The sequence below is a fragment of the Rhinopithecus bieti genome, unplaced genomic scaffold (assembly GCF_001698545.2).
Source record: "Rhinopithecus bieti isolate Rb0 unplaced genomic scaffold, ASM169854v2 scaffold_11944, whole genome shotgun sequence".
Taxonomy (NCBI): Eukaryota; Metazoa; Chordata; class Mammalia; order Primates; family Cercopithecidae; genus Rhinopithecus; species Rhinopithecus bieti.
In genome coordinates this window covers 3,618,732-3,642,198 of record NW_016807378.1, presented here as the reverse complement: position 1 = coordinate 3,642,198, position 23,467 = coordinate 3,618,732, and the positions used below count along the sequence as shown (strand labels likewise).

At 47.2% G+C, this 23,467-nt stretch overlaps 1 protein-coding gene across 2 annotated transcripts in view; it reads left to right on the top strand.

Moving 5' to 3' along the window:
• PARVA (parvin alpha) overlaps window positions 1–13,099 on the top strand; it is a 171,413-nt gene extending 158,314 nt beyond the window's left edge. For both annotated transcript variants that reach the window (XM_017881581.1, XM_017881582.1), the window contains exon 13: window positions 5,616–13,099. In XM_017881581.1, coding sequence (XP_017737070.1) covers window positions 5,616–5,692 — 77 coding nt within the window. In that variant the 3' untranslated portion in view covers window positions 5,693–13,099. The remainder of the gene's footprint in view (window positions 1–5,615) is intronic.
• The last annotated feature ends 10,368 nt before the right edge of the window (window positions 13,100–23,467 follow it).

Here is a 23,467-nt window from a genome sequence, read left to right as displayed (position 1 = left end):
CTCTCCAGGCTGGAGTGCAATGGCACAGTCTTGGCTCACTGGAATTCCCCTCCCAGGTTCATGAGATTCTCCTACCTCAGCCTCCCAAGTAGCTGGGATTACAGGCTGCCACCATCACACCCAGCTAATTTTTGTATTTTTATTAGAGATGGGGTTTTGCCATGTTGGCCAGGCTGGTCTTGAACTCCTGACCTCAGGTGATCCTCCTGCCTCCCAAAGTGCTGGGATTACAGACGTGAGCCACCCTGCCCGGCCAAGAAGCTTTATTCTTGAATAATTATAGAATTATAGTTAGATAATTATAGCTATACCTCAGTAAAACTGTTAAAAAACAGACAGCTCATGCAACAGCATAGATGAATCCTATGAAATATAAAAAGAGGCAACTTTCGAATCTACTGTTCAAGGGCACATATGTTGATGCTAGGACTGGTAAGAAAAGCAAGGAAGTAATCGTAAGCATCAGCACAGTAGTTATATTTGGGGAATGAGAAAGGGAATGTAGAAGGGGACGGGATCCTCCTAGGGTACTGACAATGTTCTATTTTTGACATGGGCAGGAGTTCATTTTCAAATATTTAAAACAGTACATATGTGTTGCATGGGTTTTTTTCTGGATGTATGTCATATTTTTAAAAAAAATTTAGGCCGGGCGCGGTGGCTCACGCCTGTAATCCCAACACTTTGGGAGGCCGAGACGGGCGGATCACGAGGTCAGGAGATTGAGACCATCCTGGGTAACACAGTGAAACCCCGTCTCTACTGAAAATACAAAACACTAGCCGGGCGAGGTGGTGGGCGCCTGTAGTCCCAGCTACTCGGGAGGCTGAGGCAGGAGAATGGCGTAAACCCGGGAGGCGGAGCTTGCAGTGAGCTGAGATCCGGCCACTGCACTCCAGCCTGGGCGACAGAGCGAGACTCCGTCTCGGGGAAAAAAAAAAAAAAATTTAATGACTTAAAAGTTTTTAAAAATAAATAAAGCAAATGGCAAACTACCACTAGATAGGGCAGTAGGAGCACCAAAAGGAGCATCTGTACAGCACGGATCCTGCCCCAGTGGGGAATAGAGAGCAGGCAGAGATGTGAGGCAGGATGAGACAGAGGCGCTGGGAAATTGGCTGGGGGCTAGAGCATAAGTAACCACCTACTGGCCACCTGATTCCAGCCCCCACCAGCTGCCAGCCCTGAGCCAGCAAGGGCCTCCCACCTCGGTCAAGGGATTCAGAGACCCCGGGGGAAAGCTTCAGAGAAGGGCCTTCAGCAGTGCCTTGGGATGAAGGAAACTGTGGTGTCACAAATGGCCACAGAGGGCCTTGTCCCTTTGTGCAAAACGTTTCTGCTGGGAAGAGAGTTCCTCTCCTTCCTTTGGCCTCTGCATCCTTTAGAGAATCATGAACTCATTTTGGATGGTCCTCTCCTGATGGAAAGAGTTACCAATACCTCTGGGTGGGAGGAGCAAACAATGAGCCCTTTCCCCTTGGCCAGAAGCTGTTTTATCTCTACAGCCGCCTCTTCCTTGGCCTCAGGCTGCCAGACAGCCTCCGTTCTGGTGTATCTGACCAGGAGCCCCATAGTCCTGGCCGTCTGCCTCCAGAGAGGGGCCCTGGGCCAGCACACAGAGGCTATCAGAACTGAACTGAGTTGCTAATCACACAATTTATGAGATCAGGGCTTTGAAGTGGCTCTGTTTATATGGCATGGAGTTACAATATATTCCCAGGAATCCACAGCCCTTCTCCTGACTGAGATAGTCCAGTCTCCTGCTGGCTTGCTAGTCTGCCTGGGACTACCTGGGGGCCCAGGTCTTAGCTTTCTTGATAAGAACAGGTGATAAGCAGTATCTCTGACTGCTGTCTCCCCTATTCACCCAGCCCATCTGTTGGCGTTAGTGGTGAAGGTGGTGAAGAAGCAACTCACATTTCCAAGGAGCAGGGCTTAGTCCGTGTGAATGGTGCAGGCATTGTGCAATGCACAGACCGCACGGCTGTACACAGCAGCTCTGCTAGTGGGCAAAGATGGGAAAACAGAAGGAAAACTACCATTTAGGGGACGCTTAATATATTCTGGGTGTTTTTCATAAAGGTATTGCCCAATTTTACCAGTGAGAAAACTGATTCAGAGAATTTAAGTGACTGCCAGGATCACACAGCTGTAGTGGAGATGGACTTCAAACTTTTGTGAACATAAAAATGTCACTTAGTAACCATTAAAATGGCCAGTTTAAAACATTCTGCCATATTGGACATTTTCTAGCAACCTCAGAACTCACCCATCTTTCAGAAGGGAAAACAAATACCCCTGCTGCCATCGGTATCTGTCCTTCATCAGGCCCCCAAATTCCTCCTTTGTGACCCACGCTCATGCCTCTTCTGATCTGCCCATGCTGTTGTTAACACTTTACCTCCACCTGCTCTTGGCCTTGCTCTCTCCCAAGTCACCTCCTGGGCCTGTGTCCCCTGGGAACTCTTTTCAGTCCTTAACCTCCTCACCCTCTTGGGAGCACGTGGCCCTCTTGTCTGCCCTCTCCAGAATTTTTTTCCTTGGCTTCCAAGACACTGGGCAACCATTCATTCATGGATCTGTTAATATCCTTGGAGGGTCCGTGTTCTCTGTGTTCAAGGAACCTACAGTCCAGGGCAGAGGCAGATATTAATCAATAAGCATACAAGTCACTGATTGACACCTGGAGTGAGTGCTATGAAGGAAGCATGTGGGAGCTTTGAGAACATAAAACGGGACCCCTGCACCCAGGCCGGGGTCAGGAAGGCCTCCCTTCAGGAACCTGTGCTTTGAGCTGAGGTCTGCAGGAGGACTCAGAGCCAGCTATTTGGGAAGAGTGATCTAGATATTGTAACAGCATGGCCCATGGGGAGGGTAGTGAAAGGAAGCCACAGTGACCGTGATACATAGTGAGGGAGGGAGTGTGGCACCAAATGAGAGTGGGAAGGTAGGCAGGTCGGGTCAGGTTACGCCTTACAAAGCCATGATTTAGGATTTTGGACCTTCTAAGTGAAATAGTTGTATGGCCATACAAGCTGGGAGCTACACAGCTCCAAGGAGCTCTGTTTACCTTGCAGTCCATGACAGTGGTGACCTGAAAGTGTGAATGATGTGCCTTGGAGTTGTGCAGTGCACATCCTGCACAGCCATACCTGGTGGCCATACCTGGAGGCACAGCCATACCTGGAGACCTGGAGGTCTGGCTCCAGTAGGTAGAGTGGATTGGAGAGGGCAAAGGGAGCTCATTAGGAGCCTGTTGCAGTGGCTCCAAACCCACTTTATCTTCCCCTTTATACCTACTCCCTTGGCAAGCTCAACTTTACCCCTCTCTGCCTTTCTAGCAGTTCCTCCCTGGAGTAACTTCCTAATATTTGACTTGAGCGGAATTTAAGAAACACTCAACACCAAGCAGTCAGGGGAGGACAGGAATCAGCCTAGAGGGCACAGAATTCCATCTGGCAGAAGGTGATTCAGGGTGGGACTCCTGGCTCAGCATGAGCAAGGCAGGGTAGCAGGGCTCAGCCTCAGGCCAGGGCCCCAGGTGGAGGGTCAGATATGTGATGAACCACCATGGGAGCAGAAATGGCCACTGTGAGCTCCAGGCCATGCCAGGGGTCTCTGGAAGCCCCTAGTCTATCAGTAGGAGACCTTGGGCCCAGCCAGGGTGGAGCAGGGTTGGTCTATAACCAGGATAAGGCCTGGAAGGAGCAGGCAGGAGGGGCCCTGGGCCCTGGGCTCTAGGCCTGGAGCTTGGGGCCTAAGCATGCCAGGCTGTGGCAGTCCCAGTTGCAAAAATCCCAAGGCTAAATACAGAGTGATAGAATGGACTTTAGAGACTAAGAATGGTGCAGGCAGGAGCGGGGACAGGGATAAAGAAACTAATACATGTTAGGTACAATGTGCAGTACTTGGGTGATGGGTGCACTGAAATCTCAGAATTCACTGCTATATAGTTCATTCATGTAACAGAAAACCACTGTACCCCAAAAGCTATTGAAATAAAAAATAGAATCTTTTTTTTTTAAAGTCCCAAGGCTAAGACCTGGGAGCCCCTGGCTCCCCACTCTGCCTACTCTTGCAGGATTCCTGTGGGTATTGACCAGAGAATTGCTAGAATCCTGACACCTTCCCCCACACCTTCTTTCCCAATGATTTAGTGTAATTTCTCCCATCTTTGAGTCCCAGAGCATATATTACCTTCTCTTAATCACCTACTTCATCTGACCTCCCATACAATTGTTTTTTAATCATTTTTATTTTGAAAAATATCACATATACAGAAAGGCGCATGAAACATAAACGTACAGGTTAGTGAACTTTTACCAAGTGAGCCACCACGCAGCCACCACCCACGTCAAAGAAAAGAGTCATGCTGGCTCCCGAGAGCTCCCTCCAACTTGCCCTGCATCCTTTTTGAACCTAACCTCTCCCTTCTCCCTAAAGGTAACCACTATTCTGAGTCCAATCATCAAGGTTTTGCTTTTTTTTTTCTTTATAATTTTATTATCTAAGTATGCATTCCTCAATAGTAGACAGAGTTCCATTTTTTTGTTTTCTCTTCTCCCATTCTTCAAAAGTTGGCTCTCTAAGAGAGTGACAGCAAAGGGACAAGAGCAGAGAGGAGGTCTTCTTGGGGGAGGGAGGAAGGTAGAGGAGTCAGCAGAGGGTTAGACGAACAGAGAAAGTGGTGACCAGTAAATGGATGGAGGGAGGAAGGGCTAAGCAAAATGTGTCAGTGAGTCATAGCTAGCCTGCCAGCTACCAGTTTCCAGCCTCTAGCCTACAAAATCATGCAAGCTCCGTAACTTGGAATTCAAGGCCTTTCAGGATCCAGCCCCGCACACCCCAACCTCTCTAGCCATGCTAGCCTATTGGGAATTCTCCAGCATAGCTGGGTTTAGTAAGATACACTAAACTTTCCACATGGAATTCTTTGCCCACTTCTGTACCTGGAAAGCTCCTATTGCAAAGGAAGGAAGGCAAAGAGGGAGGATAGGAAGATCTGGGGGGAGGAAAGAAAGAAGGAAGGAATAGAGGGAGGGAAGGAGGATGGGAGGATCAGAGGAAAGGAGGGAGGATGGGAGGATTAGAGGGAGGGAGGAAGTGAGCAAGAGAGGGAATGGTGGCATAGAAGCTGAGGAACCTCCAACTGAAGTTTTAGCACCTCAAACCCTTCTGCTTTGCTCTGTTATTAATCTGAAGCTGTCTGTCCCCATGACGCCTATGTCCTGAGTACTCCTTGCAAGTCCCCCTTCTCTGCTAGGCACGCTTCTGTGAGGCAGCTTGAGTCCTAACTCACCCCCTTGTCCTCCACTATAGCCCCAGGCCTTCCCATCCTTTCCACCACACATGGTTGCTTCTGTGGTAGAGGCTGGAGGCAATGGGCAAAGAGCCCATGGGACAGGTGGGGATTGTGGGGAGAGTCAGGCCTTATCTGGAGATGCTGTGCCCCAGCACCTCTACCCTAACTGCCCCCTGCCCTAAATTCTTGCTGCCCACTCTACCCATCCACCCCGAACATGCTGGGTACACAGGGGTGGGTGGGAGGGGCAGTATATGCCAACTTTGGAACACGTGGCCCCACGGAAACAACGTGTTTTTTGTTTTCTACACAGACATAGTCAACTGTGACCTGAAATCTACACTACGAGTGTTGTACAACCTCTTCACCAAGTACCGCAACGTGGAGTGAGGGGCTGCCCTGGGCCCCCCACTGTCCAGGAGCTCTTGCTGTTGGTGTACTGGAGCCTCCTCCGAACTGCCTTACCCTGCTTGTTCCTGTCTCTTGCACTGTGCTCTCCCACAAGTCCAGCTGCAACCCAGAGATAGTAGAAATTGAAATTAGGAAGGAAATGATCAATAACTCAGTGGGCTGACCCATCCCTCCCAGGCCCTAGGGACAACCTAGCAATGAAGGTTCGGAAGGTTGTTCCCATCCCGGTGCCAGGTCCACATTTCCCTCTATGATTTGGGAACCAGCTTAGGCAAAAGAGTCCCCAGAAATGAAAATAAAGATCCTAGTTACCTTTCCAAGGGTGCTAACTATGTGTCAGGCATCACACTCAGTGCTCTGCTCTGATATACTCAAGGCCATTAATCTTCAGGATTCCCATGGAAGTAGGTGTTATAATCCCCTTTTACAGATGAGGAAACTAAGGCTCGGAGGTTAAATGACTTGCCAGAAGTTGGCATTTTTTTCCTCTTTGAACATCACCTCTCCCTTCTCCCTAAAGGTAACCACTGTTCTGAGCCCAGTCATCAAGGTTTTGCTTTTTTTGTTTTTGCTTTTCTTTATAATTTTATTACCTAAGTATTCATTCCTCAATAGTAGACAGTACATGTTTATAACAAGCCAATTGCATATGTTCTTTGCATGTTCTAAAGTTGTGTATATGTGGGCACATACGAGCACGTGCACATGTACACCTGAGCCAAAAAGACGAGAACCCACCGATCTCACCACTGGGGCAAGCTAGGTCAGAGCTTAGTGATTCACACTGAAATTGGCAAATTGGATTTAACCCAATTAATAGTGTGTGTGTGTGGCAGGAGTCATGTCCCTCAAATCCTTTGTACAAATGAAAATTACTCTTAATTCCATCAGATTTATAATAACTCTGTACTTTGGTTTCAGGGTGACATTTGGGAAGGATTCTGTTTAGAATTAATGGAGTGGCACATTTTGCAGCCTTTTTGCTTGATTGCATGTAATGGAAATGCCCTATATTTTCCTGCAAAATAAGTACTAAATTCATTATCGTTAAGCAAATGTACAATATGCTCAGGCACCGCAGAGAGCTGGGCATGGGCCCATGTGAGCATCGCTTTGGAAGTAGGGCTCTTCAACAGGGACCCTTGAACTTTAAAGAAAGGAACTTCTTTTTGCCTTCTAATTGATTATTTGGACTATTCTGGCTAAGTCTGCCCACATGTAATTACTGGCTAATTTAGGCGAGGAAAAATGTAAGTCATTTAGACCAAAGCTAAGCAGTTTCTTTGCGTGGATTACTCAAGGGCTTGTGGTTACTTGTATCTCCTCTATGTGAACTTGACTTTGAAAGACAGAGCTCTAGTGTGCCAGCCTGCTAAGTCCTGTAAGAATAGGAAAGGGGCAGAGGCAGGTAGGCAGTGACTAGGGTACGAGAAGCATGGGAAAATATTTGCACTCTAAACATATAGAGATAGAGGTGGGACTTGTGGTACTCAACACTTATAGCCTTCAATTGACTGAGGGTGGGCTAAATCATCAATTGTGCTGATATTACATCTCATTATGGAATGTTCCTAAATATGCCAGGTAGACACCAGCCCAAGTGCCCTCCTCCAGAAGTCTGTGACTACCTTGTTACTACTTTAGGCCCACTCCAGAAAGCGCATCTCTGGTTTGAGAAATTCATTTTGATCTGTATTTACACCACTCCAAGTTAGGCGTCCTATAGTGTCCAAAACATTCCTTTCAGCCTTATTTCTTACTGTACTGTCTATCTGCAGTAATTCAGGACCCATAAAATTTAGATAACTACATGTCTTTGCTCTTAGAATTGTCACTCAGCATAATGAGCATTTAACATACAAAGGCAATGTACTGTTTTGTGTTGATCTATGTAATAGAATACAATTCTTTTATATGTAATTAATGAAATTTTATTTTTTATTAGGAAACACTAAATAGTGTAATATTTCTTTCGCTTTTTAAAAAATTCCTGGTAGCAAATCAAGATAAATAATTGCTTAATTTTCTTGAGCAATACTGAAGCAGGATGAAATAAGAGGAATGCATTCATTTAAACATGCTTCGCTTTATGAATTTTGTCTCTTTTTTGGTCTTTTTTTCTTATATTCAAGTTACAAACGTACAAGTGTCCTTACTAAGAGTGCTCCTTTTGTATTTCACATATACACAGTATGAAAATACATTGGAACACTAGGAAAGTTTTTAAATAACAGTTCTAATTTGTCAGAAAATTGTGTTTTGGGATTGAGTTCTTTGACTCAGCCCAGAATCCCAGGTCCTGGGCCTGGTTTTCTAACGCGGTCATCTCATCTCGATATTTTACTTTAGAATCTGGAATCTCCTCCTTAATATATGACCATGACTTTGAAAGGCAAAAGAGGAATCAACAAGAAATAAAACAAACCTTCATCTTTAAATAAAAAGAAAAAAGAAAGAAACCAAAATGAGAATCAACACTTTATAGGCTCACTGAGTTTTGTTTTCTCTTAATTTAAATTCAATTATTTTTAATGGTTAATACATAAATGGTGCGAAATTTAAAAAGCGCAAATAGGTACCTAGTGGAAAACCCAAGCCTCCCTCTCTCCTCCAGCACCCATTACCTCTCCCTGGAGGCAACTCTTTTGATCCATTTCTTACGCACACTGCCAGAGATACTCTAGGTATGTAAAGCACAAACATACATATAAAATCTGCGGGCTTTTGAAAATATAAGTAGGATGTCATACATACTGTCATACACATTGTTTTTTACCACTTAATGTTATATCTTGGATATTGTATTACCCTGGATATTAAAAAGAACTCCTTTCACATTTTAAAATAACAGTCTGAGCACTTCATAAATCCAAATGCATATCTCCAGTCTGCTTGAGCTAGGAAAGGAAAAAAGCCCGAGCCGAAGGAGGAAAGGCTGCCTAGACAATGATTTCAAAAGTAGAGACTAAAACCTATGGGGTGCGGGACCAGAGGCTGGGGCGCATTATCAGAGGCATCCTCATGTGCCTTCAGCTGAACGTTTTTAAGTCCTCTTTTGGAACATTATGGTGAATTCTATGCAGATTGGGGAAGGCTTCATTTTTACATATTACCAGAACTACCAACTTGTAATCCACTAAGCATCACAAAGGTTACTACATACCCTGTAATACTGTGCTATAAAGTCTAGCTGCCAGCAATGCAGTGCTTGCCTGCTATATTAGAAGGTTCCAGTTTCACATGTGCAGCACAGAGATGACATTTCCTGATCTGGGAGAAGGTTTCTTTATCAGCACATCATCAGTGTTGCCTTGAGTTGGTTGCAATTTTCAATTGCTGCTATTGGTACTTTTTAATTATGAATTGCTGTTAGCTTGCATTATCATCAGTTTATTTTGTTGTGGGTTGCTTGGTTAACCCTACAGAGTATACTTGAAGCTTATTTGCATCAACAGTATTCTGGAGCTGTAATTTTTCAATAACTAGACTCTAAGACATGTATACATTGTGGTTCAAATAGGAATCATCCATAGTCCAGTGCTAGAACAAATGGATACATAATCCACTCCCCACAAATTATCACTCATTTATTTTTCCACTGGAAGATAAGACTAGATGGAGTCGGTGGGTGAAGGAAGCAGTTTTGCCCTGCCTAAGTGGAGGCTGATCAAAACTAATTTGAGGTCCCCTGCCTTTAACACAGCTCCACCTTAGGAATCTTACCTTTATAATACATCCTAGATATGCAAGAGGGATATGTCCTGAAATCTTCACTAACTCCAAGATGGCATGTCATTTCCCCCCCAAAAAAATTTGTTTAACTCTATTAGAAAATCCAAGAGAACTGCTGCAACTGCTGAAAACAAGAGAGCTGCAGAGCTGCAAGGCTGGGTAGGGTAGGTAGACTGACTCACCACCTATGGGACCTGCCTTCACACATCAGCCTCCCAAATACTTGCAGATTCGAGTCTTACCAAAAGACGTCAGTATGAGTTACTCACAATCATAACTACAAAGGCTATATTTACAAATACCAGAGTTGCATTTGTTTTTTACTCTCTGCTGCCTGAAAACTATAACCCCAGGCTAGCTCCAAACTGTGCTTATAGCATGTTTACTACAGCGGTGGCTGCATATGTGAATATGTGCATGTGTGTTCACGACGACAGAAGTGCAGCAATGAGGGTGCTCAGTACAGGGTGAGCAGCCCCCAAACCAAGCTGGATGACCTTGAGAACATCAGGCTTCCCAGTAGGATCCTGCCAGAAAGCATCTCTTAAAAATAAATTCTACAGGATATTAGTAAATGTTAGATAAAAAAAAAAAAAAAGTCACATTTAAATATCTTTAGGAAACATGAGGTGAAGAAAGTTGGCTTACTGAGGCTTTTTGTTTTCTAGTTGGAGCCTACCTCAGAGTCCCCTACGTAATGCATATTAGGACTCTGTGAGGGAAGATGGGATACAATGGCTCCCAATCTTGTTTGGTCACAGGACCTGTCTGTCCCCTGAGAAATTTCTAGGATGAGTACTCTGAACTCAGGCCTTCATTTAGTCATGTATTCGGCAAGTGCGTGTTGAGTGCAGCATGTCAAAGGGTAAGTGAGAGCTTATAGTCTAGCAGGGGAGACAGATGAAAAATAACTCTGAATCGATGTTAGTTACAAATTGTGACGACCGCGATAGAGAAGTACTAAAATCTGTGAAAGAGGTCTCATGGAGATTTGAGGTCATGAGGAGTCTCTGGCAAAGCGGCGTTTTAAAGTAACCCCTCAGTCATGGAGCTACTCCAGTGAGGAGCCTGCCACTCCAGGGCGCAGCACGGAGGAGGATCCCCAGACAAGAAGACCTGGCTCCCAGAGGAGCTGCAGAAAGCCAGCATGACTAGAGGACACAGAGTGAGGGAGAAGAAGGATCCGATCGCAGGCATCGGGAGTGCTGATTTTTCTCATTTGAAAACTAGGTTGCCATTTACCTATTAAAATGTCCCACTGTGTAGGAAAACTCTGGGGAAAGCTACGTCAGTAATAGGGAGTCTGGGACTGCCCTTCTCATGTCATACCATGGTTCTGGCTGGGGAACGGAGGAGACCAGGAGAGATGATCAAACCTCTGCCCACCCCAACACCAATCTGGTCTCAGCAACCTCTGGGCATCCCATAGCTCCTCCTAACCTGCTGCTGCTGATGGACAGGAGCTCCTGGACTACTCCCAGCCTCTCCACAATGTGTCCTGAGAAGAGCTAGGGGAACTGGACAGAGTGGACAAGGCTGCATGTGTGGAGGGAAGGAAATAAGGGGCCTACCAGGCCAGAACACTGATCCATGGAGACCAGCACTTCCAGCCCTCTCACCTCAGAGGAGGACTCCTGTTTTACCAATGGCAGGAGGAGGAATCCCACCATCCAGCCTGTGGGCTTGACAAACTATAAGCAAGCTTCCTGGATGTGGAATAATACATTTTCCAAATTCATACTATTCAGCATGAACTATACCTGCTACTATGCCCACCACATTATATACAGTCTACCAAAAGGGGGTCACTTAATGTTTCACAATGTTTGGTGAAACAACTTTCATATGAAAGTACAGTTATCCTTGAATGATATGGGCACCGATCCCTGAGCAGCTGAAAATTTGCATATAACTTGACTCCCCCAAAACGTAACTATAATACTAATAGCCTTACTGAACACAGTCAATTAACACATATCTTGTATGTTATGTGCATCGTATACTATAGCCTTACCATAAAGTAAGCTAGAGAAAAAATGTTACTAAGAAAAACATAAGCAAGAGAAAATATATTTACTATTCATTAAGGGAAAGCAGGTCATCATAAAGGTCCTCATCCTCAAGGTCATCACATTGAGTAGGCTGAGGAGGAGGCTGAGGAGGAGGAAGAGGAGGATGGGTTGGTCTTGCTGTCTGAGGGGTGGTAGATGCAGAAAAAAAATCCATGGGCTGGGCATGGTGCCTCTCACCTGTAATCCCAGCACTTTGAGAGGCTGAGACGGGCGGATCATGAGGTCAGGAGATGGAGACTATCCTGGCTCATATGGTGAAACCCCGTCTCTACTAAAAATACAAAAAATTAGCCAGGCGTAGTGCTGCGTGCCTGTAATCCCAGCTACTCAGGAGGCTGAGGCAGGAGAATCGCTTGAACCCGGGAGGTGGAGGTTGCAGTGAGCTGAGATCGCATCACTGCACTCCAGCCTGGGCAACAGATCAAGACTCCATCTCAAAAAAACAAAACAAAATCCAAGAACAAGTGGACCCACTCAGTTCAAATCTTTGTTGTTCAAGGGTCAACTGTATATTATTTTCACTGGAAGTTTTGAAATTCCAGAAATATGCTTGGAAATCCCCTCTTGAAAGCTCCTTGATTGGAAACCAGTCCAGTGGGTGGCTGGCCCAGAATGATGCTTCTCCTCAGTGGCCCCCCCTGAGCTGAGCAGCCTGTGTTCCTGCCTCAACTCCCCTGAACCCTCCTGAACTTTCTACACACATGTGGGCACTGGCTTTGATACTGGCATTTGGAAGCGCACTTAGGAAATTCAGAGAAGTACCCATTATTAAGATAAATGATGTTTTATCAATGAAGCAGACTTTTCATTTCTTTTTATTGATCTTCATGTTTTCACATCTTCAGATGCAATTTGTTAGCACAGGCCGGCATTCCAAGACACACAAATGTCATTAAGGCAACCGCTTAAAGGAGTGTGATATTTTATTGAGGTAGACAGGACAATAGATAAATATTTAATCTGTTACATGTTTGCTCTGTATGGAGCCAGGGTTGGGGCTGCACAACTCTCTGGCTGCTATGTGTCTTCCTGGAAACCCTGTCAAAGGCCTCACCGCCTGCCTGCAGAAACACAGTGCCTACCCTTGGCAAATATATGTTGGTGTTTCTGAAAAACAGCACCTGGAAGCTTTTTCTCATTCAGGCTTTAGAGGTTACCCAGTCTTTCCTTATGTGTGTAATATTGGAGAATATACACTCTCACTGAACTGAGGATGTTTGACTTAAAATGATGGACAATAAGATAGTGAGCAGTAAGTGTGCTCTAGGCTAGGGTACAAGAGGCCATGAGCCCCTCATCTCTGTTCTGAACTCTGATCCGCTGCACTTGGGGACAAGGGTTGCATTCTCTGTGCCTCTCCTGAGTCTGTACTTTCTGCATCATTGACTCTCCCAGCTCACTCCCATAATGTCCTCCTAGCCTGCACTGGAATTGCGTGTTGTCCAGACCCATGACCAAGGCTGTCATTGCCTGTGGGAGAGACCAAGTTCACCACCAAGGGCTTTTGCCACGTTGCTTTCACTTACAAAATTTGCCCATTCATGTGTCTTTGTTTACAGATTAAAAGGCTTTCTGACCGGCATCCCTTTGGTGCTCTTTGTCAATAAAATACAGAGCTTTCTCTCCTGTTCTTTTCATGTGACTCCAATTCCCACATGGCAGCACAGTCCCGCCCTAACATTGATGAAGTGGAACTCCAAACACCATGGGACGAGAATTCTGGTCACTGCCCTGGGCTGGGCCCCAACCTCTCACAATCAGAATGCAGTCAAGTCAGGGAATATTTGTGGAATGTCTGTTCTGTCTTCAGCCCCACTCTCTGCACCAAATGGGATAGGAAAGTCCAGGGTCTCTTCCCAAATGACTCTCCCAGCTTAGTGGGGATGACAGGTGCAGCTCATTTGAGGTAATTCAATGGCATGATGAGATAGCATCAGGTATCACTGAGGTTCCCTAGTTAGATTCTCCCAGAAAATACCCCAGCTATAGCTGCCATGGAATCTTTGGGAGCATTTCCTTCCAGGATCAACAACTTCATTTTCCATACAGATTTGCTGCTACAAAAATCACACAACTCACCCTAAAGCCAAATGTAGACTTGGGGTCATTCTTCTAAAGTATTACTTGTTGCTAGGAAATCACTGTCTTTATGCTACAGATTCCAGATGACCAGCAACGACCCAAAGTCCAGCCTGGGCTCTACTGCCAGCCGTTTCGACTTTGTCTTCACACACAGCTTCCTTGCCTCTCTAAACTCACCGTTTGGTCACCCCCATTGGCAGGCATCTCTACTCTTGTCCCACAGCATAGAATTACTGCAGAAAATTCCAGAATGGACATGCATCAGCCAATTGCTTTGTCATTTTTCAATTGCCATTGAGTGCTCCCTGGCTTTTGAGAGTCCTCTCATTCTCACGGATTGCCTTCATCTTCCATACACCTATGCCCTACCTATTCCCCATGTCCTTCCACTTTTTCCCTGCTTATGTCTTCATCTCTTCCTTCAGCAAGAAAGTCAAAGCTATTTGCTTTATGTTCTTTCCATAGCATCTCAACATCTTTTCTCACTGCCTCTCTCACTACCTCCTGCCTCAATTCTGAGGCTACCACTTCCTCCACCTGCCTGCTCCAGGACTGACTCCCTCCTTCTCCAGCATCTTGACTTTCACTCCTAACACATACAGTTTCCGTTCTCACTACAGTTCCATCTTCTGCCTTGTTTTAGTTTTTTCTTAAGGCACTTTCCTGGTCTTATACGGACCCATGCTAATTCCATTTCTTTCCTTTCTCCCTTCTTTTATGAACCCCTAGATTCTGCCTTTAATTTTCCAGAAGCTAAAGTTGCCCTCTGAGTTGTCAGCACTGAACCCACTGGCTGACCCTGACCCTGACCCTACTCCCCTGCTCCACTCCTCCAGGAACTCAACTGTCACAGCCTCAGGGGCACTGCGTTTGTTCCCTTCTCACCCGCCCTCTGGCTATAGCTCTGTGTGCTCCTAGGTGGAGGTCTTTCCTCTCCCTGCCCCCGAACATGGGTGTTCTCTGGAAGTGCCCTCCACACATCTCTTCCTACATGTACCCCGGCTTCCACCCCTGCTTGCCCTCCCTCCAGCCCCGAGATCTCACCCATCCACATGGGCATGTTCAGCTTCACAGCATCTTTCAAGTGGGCTACCCCATGTCCCCCTTGGCACATTCTAAACTGGATTTTTATCCTTCACCGGCCCTGCTCCTTCTTAGACATCCCTCATCTCTTCAAAAGCTACCATCTCCTTACAGACCCACAAAGGAGTTATACATTTTCTGCTCCCCCAACACATCCCATCAGTTCTACCAATTGCTCCTTCATGAACCATCTGCTTTGCGTTGGTCCTCTCCCTCTGTGGTCCCCCAACTAGTCCCCTAATCTAGGCCTCATCCTCTCATGCCCAGATATTGCAATGACTCTTAACTAGTTTCTGGGGTTTTTTCCCCATATTTTTTTCTTCCTATGTCCTAACATCTATCACTATATTGAGAAGTTTCTCTTTAAGTTAATCCATTCTGTGTATATTCCCTGTGAAAACTTCTGGAAACACAGCTAATTTCACACCCCTCTCAACTAATGCTAACAGTTGTGTTTATTGAGCACTTACAGTGTACACTTTACATAAATAATCTCCTTTGGTCCTTTCAACAATCCTGTGAGGTAGGTTCTATTATCCCCATGTTATAGACAAAAGAAAAAAAAAAAAAGATTTTAGTGATATGATCCAGGTTCCACGTCTTGTAAATGACAGAACTTTGAGTCCTGGCCATGTGGCTCCAGAGTTGAGGTCCTAGCCATTTAAACATGGTGTATCTTCAGAACCTTTAGTGGTTCCCACCTTTGTTTCCTGACAGCAGCTGTTCTCTTTTGCCTTGTTTTCAAATGGAATTCCCGAAACAACCAGGCTCTGAACTGATAAGGCTGTCACTAATTCATTTATTCTTCATTTGTTCAATAAATATTTAAACACTACCTATGATGCCAGATGCTGCGCTAGGCATGGGAGAATCCACAGCAAACAAAACAGACATGCTCTCAGCCTCATGCGCTTATGCTCTAGTGACTTCCAAGCCTTGCCACTTCCCTCTGACCCTTGATTCAGACCCCGGATGGAACCAGGCTGCATCTCCTTCTGAGCTTTAGCTCAGTTTGACCCTCTCCAACCACAGTCCCTGCTAGGATCCTGTTACTTCCTCCTCTGGTTGTGCCTTGCATAACCTAGGCTGCCAGAGCCTAGGGTGTTCCTAGGGTGTTCCAAGACAGATACATGCTCCCTCTTGGGAAAGATAACTGCCAACCCCCTTTCTGCTCAGGAGACCGCAACTCAGTGATGATCTCCAGTGGAAAAAGAAAGACTTGAAATAAATTATTGTTGGACTCCAGCCATGTGCCACGCATAGCAACCTGTCTATCATGTAGATACAACCTGTCAGGTAGGTGCTATAGTTACCCATTTTACAGAAGAGAAAACAGAGATTCACCAGCTGGGTTCAAATCTAGCTCTGTCTGACTCTGAAGTTTTCGTTCTCTCCAGGATGTCCTGCTGCCTCCATATTCCTTTAACCCTGGTTCCCCAACACCACACAGGCTAGAGGTGAGGTCATGATCAATGTCAATGAGGTTTGATTCCAACTGTGAATCAAAATTCCTTTTACCATCACAGATACTGTGTTTCATCTTGACTTTATGTATTTATCTAGTTAGTTGACAGAGGGGGAGTGGTGGGGCCTTTCTTAACTGATTGCAGGAAACTCTGAAAGAGAGGTTTATCAGAACTCTGAAGCTATTCCTTTTGTTTGTTTGTTTGTTTTTAGAGACAGGGTCTTGCTCTATCACCCAAGCTAGAGTGCAGTAGTACAACGTAGCTCACTGCAGCCTCAAATTCTTGGCCTCAAGCAATCCTCCTGCCTCAGCCTCCCAAACAGCTGGGACTAGAGGCACATGCCACCCCACTTGGCTAATTCTTTTTTATTTTTATTTTCTAGAGTCAGGGTCTGTGTTGCTAGGCTGGTCTTGAACTCCTGGCCTAAGCCTCCCGAAGTGCTAGAATTGCAAGTGCAAGCCATTGTGCCCAGCCTTGAAGTATTCTTTCAAGGGTATGCTCTGTGTCTTTTTCTGCCAAATACTTGGTTATTTGGAGTACTCTGGGAAGAGGCACAGGTATGAATGCCTGAGGAAGCCTCATTTCCTCTCCAACAAACAAGTGGCCTGTCTCTGCCCTTGTGGGGACTTGGGGGGCTGTCCTCCTCTGGGTAGAAAGCTAGAGAGGTAAGGTAAGCTCCCAGCTTCTGGACTGGAGTTGTGGGGAGAGGGAAGGGCATGGGTGGTACAGAGGCTGGAGTCTGCAGCACCACCCCAGCTGACCAATGCTGGGCCCAGGGAAATAGCCAGGCTTGCTGAGGTCTCATAGGCAGGAACACACAAGCTGATCACAGTTCAGGCAAGTATACACGGAGAGGAGGATTCCAGCAGGTAGGGCTAAGTGACAGGCAGCAAACAGGGCTTGAGATCAGGGGAGATGGCACCACACAGAAGGGGCGGCCTAGTCTGCCAGCCTCAGGCAGGGGACCAGCTGGAATTAGTAGTGGGCCTTTTGAGTCCCATTGGGCAATTGCTGTGCAGGGCAGGTGAAGGCAGGAGCTTAGGCCCATGAGAGGGATGAGAGAGGCAGGCAGGAGGGTGCTGTCATCAAACAATGTCCAGGTGCTCCAGGTAGACTCTAGGTCTTCAATAACAGAACTTTTCCGGGGCTGCTGAGTTATTGCCTGCCTGTGAACCTCTACCTCCACACACCGCACATCAGCAGATTGGTTCCTAAGGCTGCGGCTGGGAACACTAGGAGACCCAGAGACAGGGGGCTGAAAAAGTAAGGTGACGGCAGTCCTGACTTACGGTCTAACTGAGCCCAGAGCCCTGCCTGGAAGCACATGGCTCCCCTGGCACAGCGTGTGCCCGTATGTGAATAGACTTTACTGAAAGGCTCTGCTTCCTCCATTCGTGACTCAGGTTTACTCACACTGGCTGTTTCAATACTTAAAGATGTACATCAATGTATGTTTATAATAAGCCTATGAGATCATTTTACAAAATCGAATTCCAAGGGCTTAGAGAAAACAAGTCACATGCAGCAAGTTTCTTCTCTTGAATTTTCCCAATGTGAAAATCTACAGTCAAGTTACACTGCTTGCGACTCCACTCAGGGGAAGCCCAGGGGAGAGAGCACAAGCACATTTTATAAGGAGAGCCAGAACCCCTGAAAACTTGATTTAGGGGCAAAGGGCCTATGTTCAAGCCTGGCATTTGTTAGCTGTGTGATACTGGGCAAGTCACTGTATCTCTGAGCCTCTCCGTCAGTAGTGAGGATGTGAGGGGGGCTTGTCACTTGTTGAGTCCTGGTTTGATTTTGCCTGGCTCAGAAGTGTCTCCCACCCCACCATCTTCAGGACTCTCTCCTGAACCTATGCTCCAACTCTGAGAGTAATCATCCCACACCGAGGAGGACCACTCCACAACCCAGTGCTGGTGGAGAGGCCCAACAACAGTGTGGCTATGGACACTCTGTAAACCCGAAAGCTCCATAGCAGTAGGGGTTCTTAGTGGTATTGTTATTCCTGCAAGCCTTAGGCCAGGGTTGGCAAATAGTACCATGCTTCCTCTGCTCCTCACATATCTATGGGAGACATGTGAGCATCATGTGAGCATCAACCCAGCACTCTCCCCATCACCTTTTGACTAGTGATGTCTGTGGTGGAGTGGGAGAGAGGCAGGAATATTATAAGGAAAGCTGTTTGCCATTGTAGCCTTGTACAAATTTTATAGCTTAGGATGCCAATACAGGGCTCCAAATAAATTCTTAATGCCCACTCCTGGACCAATCAGCCTTGACTGCAGATGGGGCAGGAGGTAAAATCTATAGGAAGATAGTAGCTACCACTCAAACCACATATTTAGAGAAGAAATATTTACCAGAAGGCAGCATGTTGGATCTGCTCAAGATGTTCCGTTTTTAGCCTCCAGAAAAGCCATGTCCCTAGGTTCTGAGGGTAGTACCAACTCCATGCTAGGGATGAGCAAACAAGCCCAGATAGGTTAAGTGGAGTGGCCAAAATGACCCTGCAGAAAGGGGTAGAATTGTCTGACTCCAGCTTCCAAGCATCTTACCTTTAGGCAGGAAGGCAAGAGTTCCAAACACCCACACATTCCCCAGGCAACCTCACCAAGGCCCAGTGACCCCAGCAGCCAGAGGACAGCCCTGAAAACGAGGCCCGGGAGCCCTTGGCTATGTTGTAAGAACTGTGAGAAGCAGTCACAATTAAATCCAGAAGGCTCGTTGGAGAAGTCTGCAGTTTGGGAACAATCCTGCTAAGTCATAGATACTTTGAATTCCTCAGCTTTTGCCTTCAGAATTCCTGGCAGCTGCAGGCAGTAGATGAGTATTCGTGGATAGACACTGATTTCTCCCAGGCTGGGGAAGGTCAGGGCAGGCCAGGTCCAAGACTGAGAAGCCAGCAGACTGAATCTCTGCTCTAGAGAAGTCTAGAGGCAGGAAGGGTTTGTGCAGTAGATGCTGTGGTGCCCACTGCCCAGGCGCTCCTGAGGGCCAAGGCACTCATTATTCCCTCTCTCCCTACCCTCCACACCCCCAGCTGCCTCCCACTGCACTACAGGCCCTGCTGAAGAAAGATGTGAGCCTGTCTGCAAGATGACACTCCCTCACATGGGCACTCAAGGACTGGTTGGTGCACACAGTCCGTGCACACGCTTTCTTCCATCTGGACATCTCTGAAGAGAAGAGGCTCTTTCAAGATCCTCCCTCCAGCCCCAAAGCTCCAGGTGGGAGCAGCTGAGGCCACCCTCACAGCATATCACAGCCTAGCTCCTCTCCCCACATGCTCCCGCTCCCTCACAGATGTTGTTCCTGTGCTCACTTCCCAGTAAGCCACCTGCTCATAAATCTCCATCTCAGAGCCTGCCACCCAGGGACCAGAATGGGGGCTGCTTGAAAAGAAAAGAGAAAGAAGAATCCGGGAGGTGGGACGCTCAGTGTACCTACAAATAATCGCATCTAGCCCCACCACTGCAGAGGGGAGAGAGTTTGCCCAGAGTCACAGAGCCCATCGATGGCAAAGCTGGCTCCAGGGACCTCTGACCCTCGTTCCCTCCATTCTTGGGGCTGATATTAAAACTGCTGACATGTTTGAATGTTATTTGCATGTAAGCATTTTCCCTAATCATCACAGCACCCTGTGAGGTAGGTGTGATTCACTTCATGTTTTTACAGATGATAAAACAGACTCCAAGAAGTTGTAAGTGAGTTGCTCAAGGTTGCACTGCTTGCACATGGCGGAGGTGAGATCCAACCCAGGTCTGTGTGATTCCCGAGCCCACATTCTTTGCATGATGGCACATTTCCTCTGGCTCTTGGGAAAGAAGGGGTCTCTGGATGGTTATGAAGCTTCCCAGACCTGCGTGGATCCTATGCCCTGCTACTCTGAGCATAGAACCAGAGGTAGCAGGGCATAGGGCATAGTTCCCTCCCCTGAGAGAGCCCCGGGGAGGTCCTCTGTGGAGGTGGCACATACTCCCAGGCCTTGGCGGGCCGCGGCCCAGGTGTGGCCCCTGTGTGGAGCATCTCCTTTGGCAGATCAAGTTCCCACTCATTCCTCAGGGCAGCCCTGTTACTCTACATTCCAACTCAGGGATGCCGCAGCTTTAGGGCCAGGATTTAAACCAAATGTCCTGCCGCTCCCCAGGGATGTCCCCAAAGGTGGTAGAAATGTGTCACATTCATACTCTGTACACAAGACTCAGCATTGTTGTGATGCAAGATGTGGCTCATTGAGGAGGCAGGAGGAACCTCTCAGGATTACATACAATGAGGGAGCTATGAATATAAAAGCCTCATTGCATAGCAGCCAGAACAGGAAAGGAGGCATTCCCTCTGCATAAGTGAGAAAGGGAAATGGGCGGGAAACCAGGTGGGCCGACCTGCCATCCCTGTGGGCTGCTGTACCACGCCCACACGCACACATCCCTGGACCCCATGTACCTCAGCTAATAAAGCCTCTACCTGCAACTTCCACCTCATCCAGTTTCTGAACACACCTGTGGACCCTTAGTGCCCCAATGACATTATTTTACTCAAGCCTAGTGGCCAAGGCCCAAGGGGCTGTGGCCCTAAGCAGTGGCCTCTCCCCAGTCCCCAACACACCTGAGTCTCTGCCTCGGTCTCCTTGCCTGGCACTCTTGTTTCTCAAAGGAATTATTGCTGCTTGTGGAGCCAACCTGCTTGACTGAGGTTTTCACATCACACCCAGCCCCTGGCTTTCTTTTCTGGGTGTCAGAGTGAAGGATGTCAGTATCTATGCTCCAGAATCTGGCCATTGGTGTTCCTTCTCAAAGGGATCGAGTTCCCAGAACTGTGCCGTGCTGGGGACAGCACAGATCTGGGGATCAGTAGCCCAAACACAGAGAGAGGGTGGTCAGACGTGGGCACAGTACCATAGGATTCCTGTGATGCTCCTTCGGAGCTCCTGAAGCTCAGGCAAGGTTTGGATGGGACGGACCTGGGAAGAAACAATCCCATAGGCAGACATGGGGTCCAATATCCAACGTCAGGAAGAAAGTGGCAGTTCTGGCTAGCAACCAGGTGCTTGACAGATTCAAAGCTCCAGAGAAGCATGAAAGACTGAGCCCCAGGACAGAAGAGGCCTCAAGGGCTGGACTCTGAGTCTTAGGTTGAAGGATGGAACTGCATCTGGACCAGCAGCGACAGTCCTGGAGATGGCAAAGCCAACCAGGGCAAAAACTGAGGGCTCTTGACCCTGGGATGTTCACATTCCATAATGTGTGGCTGAGGAATGCCAAGAGTGAGCGATCCCAAAAAAGTGATCTGGGTAGGCAATGGAATGTCCAGGGATGCTGCAAGAGACAAAAGTAAAGGTGCTCCGTCTTGGAGAGGACCTGGGGCACAACGAGACAAGATTCAGACACAAATATGCAGACTAGGGAACACAGCCAGCCCCAGGTAGCACCATGAGGTGAATCATTAGAAAAACAGTTCTGAGATCTGTGTTTGAAAACCAGCTCCGCTCCTGAGTTGCTGAGAGACTTTGAATGAGTCACTTAAGGAAATGCATGGACCACTCAAATGGAGTGAGAAAAAATTAACAATGAGACAATTGATGAGAATGTAAAGAAGGAGCTATTTTCAAAGGTAGGGGTAGGATTAAGGGAAGCAACAAGGGCTGATAAAGCCCTAGGGCTGGCAGCAGTGGGCAGTTGGTGCCATGCCAGGGACAGAGGCTATTACTGGAACCCAGCAAAATCTATAACTGTGAGAAAACTGGACAGGAGCCATGGCTTTAGGTAGAGGAATCCACTCACTGCTATGAGACTGAGGCCAGGCAGGGAGGGAGCAGAAGGGTAAACATCTCCCTCCTCCTCCAGCCTTCCAGTCTCCTGCCAGCACCTACCAGAAAGAGGCCAGAGGCCAGGGCAGCCCAGCTGTGCTGTCCATAGGTGATGCTCCTGGGACACAGGGAAGGTAGAGTTTCCAAGTGCGCCTGCAGGGGCAAACAGAATACCCAGCATGCCCTCTCTGAAAACATTTCCTTACCCACAAAAGGAGGGAACAGTATCTGTCCTTCTTACCTCTTAGGGGGCTATAAGGATGGGCAGGAAGTTCAAGCTTTAGGGGAAGGGAAACTGGATGACTTAAAGTTCCTCTCAGCTCTCAGTGCCCAGGATTCTCAGTAAATAAAATCACTGAAAGAAAAACTGGACAGGAGAGAAACACCTGGAGAAGCTCAGTAGACCTATTCCAGAGAGACAGCAGAGTTCAAGTTTGAGTTCAAGTTTAAGTGGCCACCACAGTTGGAACAAACGTCCTTAGGAGACAGTGGGGCATATTGGAAAGGAGTGGTTAAAAGACCCAGATTCAAATTCTGGCTCTGCCACTTATTATTCTTGGTGTACCTCCAGGAAAGGTACTAAATCCTTCTGAGCCTTAACATCCTGAACTGTATAAATGGGAATAACGCCCTCCTAACACATATGCAGACTTGTTATAAAGATCAAATTCAAAGAGAAGATGAACCCCAGTACTGGCAGACAGCAGGTTCTCATTCCATGTGAATTCCTTACTTTCCTTGCTTAGGGACACAGGTCATGGAAGGAAATCGCACAAACTTAACATGAAGTGGTGAAAGTCAAAGTGAAAAAGCAAGTGAATTCTATGTGACTCTGGAGAGGAAACCTATCCCCCTAAAGGAGGACTGGGGAAGACCTGCAAGAATCTCAGACAGGCTGTAAGATAAGTACATGGGACTACAGAGTGACCTGCTGTGAACGTCCAGGCATGACTCACAGTCAAGGCAGACCAGGACTCTCCGTGTTCCAAAGCATGAACCAGCCAAAGCCCCAGGTCCCCATAGCGGCTGGTCCATCATGTCTCAATGAACACGTACTTCAACAGGCATCCAGTGGCTTCCAGGTGCCCTGGTGGTTAGGACAGGCAGGTAGGGAAACCCTCGGGCACATGCTGTCCTCTGAGTCAGGGGCCACGCGCCTTGTTCATTCAATGAGGGATGTGAATCGGGTACTGAGGAAAGAGCCTGGATGCAGAGCCAGCAGTTCTGGATTCCATTCCAGCTCTGCCACTGGTTACGGCTTCTCCTTGGGTCTCCTCCTTTCATCTACAGAATAGGGATGACATTACCCTCACTTCAGAGCCCCCGAGGATTCAGAAAGGACACATAGAAGAACATGTAAAAGTGGGCTGGACATGGTGGCTCACGCCTGTAATCCCAGCACTTTGGGAGACGGAGGCAGGTGGATCACTTGAGGTCAGGAGTTCCAGACCAGCCTGGCCAACATGGTGAAACCCCGTCTCTACTAAAAACACAAAAATTAGCCTGGCGT